Below are 11,772 nucleotides of genomic sequence, written 5' to 3'. Positions count from 1 at the left end.
TAGTTTTAATGTTAAGGTACAGAGAAAAAATAGATTAGGACGGACACCAATAGTTCGAAAACGCTATGAAATTTGACTTAAACTTTTTATAAAATAGAGGGCTACAATTTGCATCAATAATTGAGCAAACTGTGCTATTTGAGAAAAAATTTGTAGAATCTGTAATAATTTTCAGTTGAAAAATCAGTTGAATTTTTCGGTTGAGTCCCATTCCTGGTCAGCCTCTCATTTTCCTGCATGGGGAAACTTCACAAAGGATCTTTTTCTGCCAGTTTCTGACTGCGGAACCCTGAATATTCCATTATTCATTATTTTGACTGTTTTTGAAGAAACTGTCTTTCCCACTGGAGGAGCAAGAACTTACGTGCCGTCACCTATTATTGCTGGTAAATTCCCCTGAGATCCCTTGTCACTTTTAGGGGAAACAGTTGACCTTAATGAGAATTTGGGGAGCCATAGCAGCGGGACAGTTCCAAACCAGAGTACTCTTACATAACTTGACAAATATAAGGCTGATAATTTTTGACAGTAGGTCACAAGATGACTAAACAAAATTGCGCATATCTTTCTAACAGTTAGCTATCAGATGAATCAGCAAAGTAGACATACTTGAAACTAGACCTCTCTCCTTTGACAGAAGTAGAATCTCTTTTACCACTTTCGAAATTGCGAGTCTGATCCAAGCTTCTGCCTTTAATAGCAGGCAGGAATGCCATATCTGAACCGTCTCCACTTTTTATAAGCTCACAATCGTTGGCCCAATTAAATTTTGTCGTAACTTTCCACAAGTTTTCTTGCCGTTTCTTCGATTTACTTTTTGACTGTTTTCTGTGCAATAACTTCTCAATCACCGATACTTGTTGCGCAGCTAGATTCCACAAAATTAGGACGTCGTTCCCGAAAGCATTCGAAACGCAGTCGATCATTTCACACCCGTGAACACTGAACGGAACAATTACAGACGTCTTTGCAATTGTCGAAGCCACTATCAAATCTCTCGATGAGGAAAGAAAGAAGCAACACAGATCGGTTAACAAAGTCATTTTGCACGAGGGTTCCTCAATACACTCAATTGTGAAGTCTTCGTCATGTTCAAATCTGATCAATGCGTTCTCGACATCGTAGAAAGACCAGTAAATTGTTTTACTTCTTCCATTCAAATGATAGGGCCACAATAAAGCTTCTTTCTTTGGATAATCGATTGACGTTTTCACACCATCGCAGATATTTACAGAAAAAGCAACACCGCTGTCCAAGAGAATAATGAGGCAGTCTAAAAGAGTTTGAATACACACTCATAAAGCCTAGAGATCTTAATTCGTTAATAAACATAGAAAAATAAACATCGCCGATGATATTGTGTTTAATAAAATCTTGAATTAAATTAACTTACATATCAACAAGTTTTCATTAAACGTTTAGTCAACAGTTTATGTTTAGAACAAAAAAATGACGAGCAAACATACTTTTTAGAGTGCGCGTCTCCCCTTTAGCCGGAGGCTTAGCTATTTAGTCATCTTTAGTGGAACGATTTCCAAGTCATGAAAACCAGAGCATCGGTGCGAAGACGGTCTGGGGCTCAGTTCTTTGAAGAGTTGAATCCCGTGAGCCTCAAGTCGCCTTAAAACCATCTTTCGGGACATAGATCATGCGTTGTCTGGACCAACCCGGGTTGAGCAAAAGTTGCAATCTTCGAACTTTACTTTTATGGATCATTGATGTCATAGAACAAAAAACTTCTACAAAATTGATAGGTTCAAAATTTTTTCATGGAGGGAAGTAGTATGATTAAAACTTTTCATAGATGACATAATAGGAAGTTTTAATCTTAATTTTTCAATTATGCGGTCAAACCGGGAAACATGTAGTGCAGCTATTTTGCCAACTTTCAACTCGAAAACAGTGGTAACTAATATCTAAAGGTTGAGCACAGGAATTTCCGTTGATACGTAGACAGTATAAGAAAAAAATTCAAACCTTTCGATTAGAGAAAATTATGATTATTAAAAATCTTAAAATTTAGAACTTTGGATTTTTCACATTGGATACGCTTTCATTTTTGTAAATAGAGCACTGTTGTACAAAACTATTCATGTTAATTTAAAATCTATAATTAAATGCATCTTGATTGGAAAAGAAGACAGAAATTTTGAAGAAATTTTCTGTATTGACAACCTGTGATCACTTTGAATCGTGATTTGTTGTAATATTCAGAGAATACCTGAACCATTGTGAAATAAAGTTCCAGATTCGTGCTTTTATCGCTCAGACCTTTACGGCCAAACTCGACAATTTTTGGCAAAAGAGTTTTATCAACAATTACTAGCGATCGTTTGATTTTGAGATATTTTAAAAACTGACCCGCTAACAGAATTGAAAAACTGAAAACCTGAGCAAAAATTTTGCTTCTACTCTATTAGTCTATCGCATGACCAAATAGTGCTCAAGCACTAATTTTCTTCCATGCTGAAGACAGGCCACCGCAAAATACTTCAAAACAAAAGCAGGATAGATAATGTCCATTAGCACAAGGTTCGACCCATGAAAATAAAAAAAAAAGAAAGTGCATTAAATTGGCTAATTGTTGTGTCTAACTTATTCAACAGTTTCAAAATTGAGCCAGCGAGGCATGAAAGCAAACATCTTAAGTATTTATGGTTCTCATTGAGCGAGCTGTTTGCAAAAAGCCATCAAATTTTTACCAAATCAGCAGAGGAAAACCATTGACAAATACGTATTCGCGCGACCTGGATTGAGCCTGAACAACAATAGTATTTCCAAAATAAAAAAATCTACAACATCTTCTGAATCATGGCAGCCTAAATTGAAGAACAATCTTATTTGGCACGACATCTTCAGTAACTCTATCAGAGCATTGATGAGCTGATAACAACATTAAAGATATTTCATCGTAACATGAAAGCTATTTTAAACAAAAGACGTTATGGTACGCCCCAATATTTTTGATAAGCTCTGTGATTACAGAATTGCGCTAGTTACATCGGTTGTCAATAATAAACATCTTTTCGTTGACACACCTTTTGTCAATAATAAATCAGACAACTCCGTGGTAAATCCGAGAAGTTCATAGTCTACTCCGACGTTAACAATGAAATCCATTTCGCAAAAAACATTTTGGCATACGAGAGCAATATAAGAAAAACCATTCTGAAGAAGCGATTGAGGAAAAAAACAAGTCAAAAAGCATCAAACAGAAAAAAAAGTCAGAAAAATTGGCTCACCAAAAGCAGGAACAATCAGAAAACAGATGATCAGTAAAAAAACTTTCAATCGCTACTGTTGTATACTATCATGAATCTTTGTTAGTACATCCAAGGTGCCGTTTCTTTCTTGCAAGCAGTTCTCCTCGTAGTTTTCTTTCATTGGTGCGATCTGGAAGTTTGCTTGCAAACAGCATTTAGTTTTATATTATTTTAGTTTATATTAATTTGTGATTATTGATCATCCTCAAATGCTACAGCATTGTAGCCATTAGCTCTACATCTAGATATCTTCAGCTCTTCGAGCTGTTGATAATGCAAGAAAATAATGGACCAGTTGGCATCTCAGAGGATTGCTTCAACGTTACAAGGAAATCTAATAATGCTTAGTTCGCCAAGATGATGTCTAGAGGTCAGACACCTCTGTAAAAAGGACACCACTGCCGTTTGCCACTGAGTCCCGAACAACTATTGAAAGAACACCATGTAAAAGACTCAATAGAACCTGGCATCCAGAACGCATTAGAAGGCCTTATACTAACCATTGTTCAAAAACTGGAAAACAAATTTAGCGATACAATCAATTCTATTGTCGAAGATAAGTTCAAGAGCCTAAGAGCAGAATTAGACAAACACCGCAACATAAAGAGACTTAAAGAAAGAAGAAGCATTAACTGAGAAAAAAACTCGCGGCAACCATTTAACCGAAGCAACAATATTAAGATACTCTAGCTACCAGAGCACTCCTCAGTAAAAGAAACTTCTGAAGAGACAAGCAAAGCAGTTGTCAACTTAGCATCAGCAAATGGAGTGAAGTTGGAAGGAACATAAATTTCACAAGCATATAGAATACCATCGAAAGGCCATATCAAGCCCGCCATGGTTAAATTCACCCGTCGATCAACAAAAATTGCTATGCTCAAGAAGAAAAGAACAATTTTCTCCAACCTGGGTGTCAAAATCTACAAAGACATTATTAGAGAAAACTCAGCTTTCATCAATTTGGTGCAACCTGATATTCGAATAAACGCAGCTTGAACCAGAGAATATATTTTTTTACGAATGGAAAGCAGATGGCCTTGTGAACAAAATAAACGGTTTATACACAGGTGGTGTAGGTATGTTACAAACTTGAAGAGGTAATGCATTGCTTCAAGAGAACGCCTTTTTCTGGACAAAAGGATGAGAACAAAATGATATCGAATCAACCCATTCGGATTGATGACGGGTTATGATTATGATTATGGAAAACTAAGTAAACAAATTGTAAATACTCTAGATTTGTGTTGGTGGGCGGTTTGATATCACAAATTTTCATATGAACAACGTGTGATTCATTAGAAAACACTACGCTAAAATAAAGTCAACCGTTTTTAGTTCAGATACTCAGTTTGACGTCCGTTGTCTGAGTCAGACTTGCTTGTCAAGTGACAACTTTAAAAACAGTTACTTAAAAAATGTTTATATATCCAGCCAAACTTAAATAGAAATACGATTAAAGGAGGTGTCATGATTTAAATAAGAGGATCTTGCAACTTGATAGAAAACTTGAATATCGTTTCGAAGAGTCAATTTTTGCAAAAATTAGTATACATAACAAAACTTAATTTCATTGTTATTTAAAGTAAACGTAACGCTGACAAGACTTTAAGTAAGCTCGAAAATTTCCATAAAACATTATGCTACTCTGCATGCCCGACGACTGTATGCGTTAACATAAACACCCTGGACAACAACCAATTGACTAGAGATAACAAAAATTAAACAACCGCAAACGGATTCAAATTAGCCTCAGAAAACCAACAAGTGTTGTGGGACTCTCAGCCGCCTGTATTCATCTTTTTATTATTTATCAAACAACCAAAATGGTATGTAGTAGAACTAGAAAATTTTTCTGACAATTATCCAATTGTTTTAAAATTGAAAACTTATGCCGCCAAAAAACACCAGACTTGGCTAGTTTTATAGAGATACGAAGTTTTGAAGAATAAAAAGGAAAGTTTCAAAATTCACTTGAAAACGGAATTATCCAAGTTGATAAGGACATAGAAGAAGCCACAAATGCTTCTACAACTTCTTTTGTTGTCTTCAACGGAGCACTCTTATCAGTTACAATTAATTCCACGCCATTGACGCAATCGACAAATAAGTACCAAAACCTAACCAAAAAGTTTAAAAACAGACTGAAAAATTTAAAACGAAAAGCAGTCGAGCACAAGCAGACTGGATAAAAGATAAATCAAATTCTTCAGCTTGAGCAAATTTTAATGACACGGGATTGTAATTTGAAAAGAGGTTTAGAGTAACAAAAGCCAGGTTCTGAGAATAAGTTCTCATTTTTCAAAAGGGATGACATCTTTATAATCTATAAGACTTGACTGGTGAAAACAGCGAAAGCAAAAAGATTCCAAAACTTGATTCATACAAGAACAGCCTTGAAAATCCTAAAAGGCGAGATAATGCTGCTGTTTTTGATAACTTTTTTGCAAGCATTGATTCTTTGTGTTGAGATAAGTAAGCATCTCAATGCAGAATTTGTTTTTCTGGTCACTAAAGTTCAGCAATCAAAGTTCTTCTTTCAAACGGAAGTGCGTAAAATTATAGAGTTAATCAATAACCTGGAAAACAAGTTCTCAAGCAGTGAATTCCATACAAGTAATGTCCTAGTCAAAGTCTCAGCACCGGTTACAGCTCGGTCTCTAACTTTTCTAGTAAACCTTAAAAGTTCTAAAACGAACTTAAAAACGACACGCTATAAGTATGGATAAAGAAAAATCTAAACTTGACGGAAATAAACAATCTCATTACCAAATCTACGGATCAAAATTAATGAAAACGAGTTTATTCCTAACAAAAAAAAATTCGCTAACGAACTGCAAACAACTTGGGTATCCCACTCAACACAGCACGGTTGATGACTTAGTTAAACTTATTCAGAAGCTAAGATTCGAGAGAAGCACAAAAGTTGTACGAACCTTTTTTCATGATCTGAGTAAAGCTTATGATACTATTTATCATAACCTACGGATCTGTAAATTGCGAAATACGAGGTAACTCCCTAATTTGTTTAAGTCTTATTTAAAGGGACAAATACAGCGAGTGAAATTACATAACGCGTAGTTACATACATCTGGTTGGGAAGACTTCGTGTGCGGTGCTCCGCGAGATCTTTTTAATTTCTCTACTGTTTATTATATGTGAACGACAAGCCCTTAGTTTGTAGACGTTTACAAGCTATACTTCTTGAAGATGATACAAATCTTACCGCAATTGGAAAACAATGCGCTGACATCAAAGAAGATAAAGGAAAAAACGACGGGTTAAGACCGAATAAGTTATTAGCGAATGTATCAAAAACATTTCAATTAAATATACGAACTATAAGTAAGACAATCGAATCGGCTCAAGGTTTACCTAAACGCCACGATAGACCGTTATGTAAATATGGACGTTGTGAAAACCGTATGTAAATAACCCGTATGTAAATTCATCGACATTAAACCCGTATGTAATTATCTAGGTGTTAGCGGTGACTCGAAATTATCCTTTATTAGTCATATAGAAACAAAAAAATTGAGCAAACAGTCTGGTCTTGCTTCTAAACAGACATTTTGTTCCTAGCGCTCAACTAATTCATTACTACAAAACCTGCATCAACCGTATTATTCAATTCAGTGTAATTCCTTATGCATGCTGCAGTTTTTTATTGCTCTGTGCAGAAAATTCATTGCTCTCCATATTCACTGCGAAGAAAACAAATGAAGTTTATCTACTTAAGAAGGAAAACCAATACATGAGAAGATATTTTCATGAAACAATTAATTCTTTCACTATATGAAATAAACTTCTATGAAATACTAAAACTTGCTTCAAGACCTTTGAATGTACTTCACAGTGAAGCCGTTTAAAATAACATTTAATTATCACACTTCACAAATTCCAAGGAGATTATCAGAATCAAATCTACAGCTCAACCAAAATGTAAAAACAAAATTTAGCGCCTCTCAGTAAAAAGAGCCAGTAAATTGTACATTAAGTTAAAATAGGGATGATTCCGTCTGATATCAATCTAAAATCAGCCCAGAAACTAAGAATTCTGCCATCACCTCAAAACTCATGCCTCGTCTGTATCAAGGAACTATTTAAACTCGCATTTAGTTTGTAACCTGACTACACTGGAGGAGATCTTCCTAGATATCAACATGTATCGAACCAGTTAGTTCTTAAAGTAATACTCTCTCTTGATATTCGGTATTCATAGTATTTGACTAGTACTTGGGCCCAAATCAGCTCATAGAGATGCCTTTCCACACAGTGGTTTTTTGATTTTGGTCTCAAAATCATCTGAGGCCCCATTTTTTAATGGCACAAAGGACTTGTTCTTTTCCTGCAACGTAGATTCATGGGCTTCTAGCTGGTCGTTATACTGCCCATCTTGTAATTTCGATTCAAATTTCGTTTTTATACATTTTTCACAAAGAACAAAGATGGATTGCACCAAACTTTATCCTGTCGTCATTTACCGTCTGGATTCACGGAGACTGTAAATGTGTTAAAAACGCTGGAGAGACTGATCTAATGCTTCTAGCGTTATACCAAGTTTTCACTAAATTACTAGTAATTGCTCGTCTTATCCATGAATATTCTCCATTTGTACTAGATATAAACTCTATATAATAGCTTCTCGAATCCTTGGTCTATCGCAGTGACTCGTTGTTTGCCGTTTCACTCTGTAAAAATTAATGTTTTGTCAAGGTAATGTCAGTAAGTATTAGATGGATAAATAAATTCTTCTACAATTGTGCAATGGGATATCCTTTATCAAAATTTGCATTTTTAAAGATTATTTTTCTGATGTTTCACGGGATGCACAATAATTTCGGATTCCGCTTTTTCTCCACCTGTGTACAATTTTCATTTAATCAACAAATATTTTCCTAGATCTTCAGATTTTTCAGCTTTTCATTATATGAATCAGAATTTAAACGTCAAGAGGCGAGGATATTGACTAAAAGTATTCTTTTCAAATTGAAAAATTCTCTTTTCAACGATCAGTTGAAGGTTTTTAAAGCTTTCCAAATTAACTACTTCTCTATCCCTTCGCAAAAAAACGCATATATCGATTGGACAAAATTGCCTCACCTAAAAAAGACGGGTTGGCCTAACCCTGAAATAAATATACTGGGTTAGAATATTACAATAAATACCCCTCGGTTCAAACTCATTTTGCTGCATTAAAGAAAAGCACGATGTCATCAATAAGCGCCTCAGTTATCGCTTAAAGTCCAGTAAAAGAAAACTGGCTTTTCTTAATTTACCAAATGAACAACCTCGAGTTTCTGTCTTTGTTAGAGTTTCCGATAAAGTCGTTCGACAGAAGTTTTCGGCTAAATATGTGAATAAATTCTTGTTGAATTATAACATTTCATTTTTACTTTCAACAGATGCCTTGCCTAATTTTGAAGCCTAAATGAGGCTCGTCTCAAAGTTCGCTTTAAAACATCAATCCAAATAGTGTGTACACAAATTAAATACTTTTAGAAGCTATGTTCTGTAGCGACAAATAAGCTTTAGTAGGTTTATCTTCACAACTTTCACCCAATTTCTTGCTGAAAATTTTTTTTCTTCCAATTTCGTATTCGTTAAAATTGCATCTATAAATACATATACGATCTTCTTCTTTAGTCACTTCATAGAACACACTATAGTAGCATCCAACAATTAACTTTCCCCAGACTTCGAATTCAGTCTCATGAACCGATATCACCGCATCACTAGAGTTTGACCTTTCTTCAACATTGACTTCTAGTACCGGAGAATCTGGTCGGCATATTCTATTAATTTGGTTTTTGAAAGCTGGCAAACGAAATAGAGTTTGCTTTCGATTGGCAACTTTGTCCTTAAAAGATCTTTTCAATAATAGCGTTTTCATCTTCATTTTTGTGTAATTCTCCAAAACATCAAAATCTGGCAACGTAATCAAGACTTTTAGTTCACTCCGCATCTGACCAATTTGGTTACTAAGAGCCAGCAATCTGGACTCGCTCGTTTCAATTTCACTAGAAGCACTTTCAACTTCGGTGATAAATGCTTGATACTGTTCAACTTTTGACCTCGCCCTCAAGATCAGTTTTTCCGCGTTTTGTTTGAAGGTCAGACTTTCGTCGTCTAGATTTTCAGGCATTTGAACAGTACTCAAGCAGTGTTCAAATTCTATCAACTCGCCTTTGAGGCCTCTAACAGCTACATGAATATCAGATATGTCATGCTTCTCAACAACGTGTTTACGGTAACAGCTACGACAAATCGCAACATCACAATTTAGGCAATAGTCCAGACATGGAAGCTTGTGGAAGCAGAAAACAATAACTTTTTGCTCAGTCGGGTCCAGGACTGTATGGTCTTTCACATGGTGAGAATAAATACAACTTTCACAGATCAATTTGTTGAGGTCGCAATCAGAGCACGAGTACATTTGATCAAACACTAGTTCATCACAGTCGTAGCATGTCACTGCAATTGCCATGTTTGAACTTAGAGGTGCTGCTTCTTCAATTTTTAACGCCATTCAACCTCTGCAACAGTAATCGCTTTGACAATTTCGTTGCTTACCTAAGCCATGTAATTAATAGTCGAACGCTTAAATTTAAATGAGAAAAATGCAGATATGCAGTGAAGATAAATTAACGCAGATCAAACCGTTTAATCTTCGTGGGGATCCGACTGAATAAAAAGTTTTTAGCCTGATCTGAATTCGGGCACAACTGCGACGATACAAAATTCTAAACAAAAATTCTACAATAGACACCAACCCAACACCTTCTCCCAGGAATTACAATGACGTGTTTAACAAAGGAGTTAATCCCGTGTTGCAGTGCAGGTAGGTGCTGCCCTGGTAAAAAACTATTCTTATTTTTCAAAACGATTAGCTGTAATTTAGATGTGCGAGAGCTTCGAGACAGCTCAAATAACCTTAATTTTAATTTTACATGCTCCACTTTTCAAACAACTACTGAAGAACTTTCGTCAACAAATTTTACAAACTCATAAAATGCCTCCTTGGTGCAAGTCTTCAAGAAGGTATTTGATTTACTTTTAATCTCAAAACTTTTCCCTAAAATCATTACAACCTGACATGGCTGTGACAGCTTGTTTTGTCATCTTTTCTTCATAGAAGACCCAAATGTAAATGCAGTCTCGAGTTTTTGAATTTTGACCTGTAATTAGAAAAATTATTCGCTTTTCGTTTAAAGTTGGACCAGATTTTCAACAATTATCAACAAACTGGGCAACATTAAGCGTACAGCTTATTCAAGATTCGTTTTCATATTTGCGTTAGCTAAAGTAGCCAAGTAATCCGCCAAGATCATCGTGAAAAAAGTAGTTACCGACTTTATCCTAGCATAATATTAAACAGCCAGTATCTGTTATCATATTTTGAACAAAACCTGACTGAATATTATTAAGTTCAAAAATTGATTTTGTGAAAGTGTGATTGATTGTGTATATTTTATTTCAACTTTCTTCTTTTAGTTCAAAATGTTATTCGGAATTCTTTTATTTTTTAACTCAATCGATAGTTGTTGGAGCTGAGCTTAAGGAATAACAAAATTGCGTAGGAGGGAAAATAGAAACAAAACACTTTCTGTTGTCCTAGTCATTTAATAGTTATAGTTATAGTTCTAGTTACAGTTTGTCACGTGAGAAAAAAGAGAAAAGGGGGAAATAACAAAAGCAGCACACGGAACTCAACGTAGCAGCCGCAGAAAACGGCTGAAAGTATAACTCAGCAAAATATTGCAAAAACAAATTGTCTTGAGCAGTAAATAGTGTTACTGTGTCTTGAACTAGAAATATTCCTGAGCAGTAAATTGTTACTGTGTCTTGTATTCAAAATATTATTCTTGAGCAGTAAATTCTGTTACTGTGTCTTGCATCAACGAATTATTGGAGCTGAAATTCAACTGTTACAACCCCAACTTCTGGTATTCTCAACTTGTGAGTACAAACAGAAAAAGCCAACTTAAGTTTAAATTTAAATATTTTTGCACAAACAGGTCTTAGACATATATCTTTGTCTTCGATTTGTTTTTTCTATCGGATTGAACTGGTATACATAAAGAGATCCCGTATTGTGTGATCTGTAGCAATCCAGTTCAAATTGATAGTTGAAAAAACTAAGATCAGCGAATAGTTACGAACTAAAATAGTTAATGCAACGGTAAGTACAGCAGAGCGGATATACAGTTACAAAAGCGAACTGCATAAACGAAGTATCCGGACAGATTTTGTAACCACTCAGAACGAACTGGACGGTGTAAAACTTTCTTTGTGAAACACAAGGAGAGCAGCCGTTACAATAGTAATGATTTCCTCTTTGTTGTTTCCCATTGATTGGCCTAAAAAGAGCGCATCACTTTCACTAAAAGTCAAAATAAATGCTTGAACAGAAAAGACATGAAGTGACACGATACATTGAATACAAAAATAAGAACAAAAGTACTTCAATTGAGCAGCGTCCTGAAAGCGAAGAAAAATTCTAAGAATCAAA

General features: G+C 35.3%; 1 protein-coding gene across 1 annotated transcript; it reads right to left on the bottom strand.

The window, feature by feature from the left end:
- Positions 1–360: 360 nt before the first annotated feature.
- On the bottom strand, positions 361–9,792 carry LOC142345401 (uncharacterized). Its single transcript, XM_075397448.1, has 2 exons — positions 8,757–9,792; positions 361–1,273 (listed from the first exon to the last, which is right to left on the bottom strand). The coding sequence occupies exons 1-2, from the start codon at positions 9,787–9,789 to the stop codon at positions 576–578; spliced, it is 1,731 nt and encodes a 576-aa protein (XP_075253563.1). The 5' UTR covers positions 9,790–9,792; the 3' UTR covers positions 361–575.
- Positions 9,793–11,772: the final 1,980 nt, after the last annotated feature.

Source organism: Convolutriloba macropyga, chromosome 9, assembly GCF_964194025.1.
Source record: "Convolutriloba macropyga chromosome 9, txConMacr16.3, whole genome shotgun sequence".
Lineage (NCBI taxonomy): Eukaryota > Metazoa > Xenacoelomorpha > Acoela > Convolutidae > Convolutriloba > Convolutriloba macropyga.
The sequence above is the reverse complement of the archived record's forward strand: the minus strand, read 5'-3'. Positions and strand labels throughout refer to the sequence as shown.

Bases quoted from the DNA above. Each gene is read 5' to 3' on its own strand.
- LOC142345401 (XM_075397448.1), bottom strand. From the start codon at position 9,789: ATGGCGTTAAAAATTGAAGAAGCAGCACCTCTAAGTTCAAACATGGCA. The intron at 1,274-8,756 runs GTATTTAATTTG...AAACTCTTTTAG, and splicing joins ACAGAACATAGCTTCTAAAA to ACTGCCTCATTATTCTCTTG.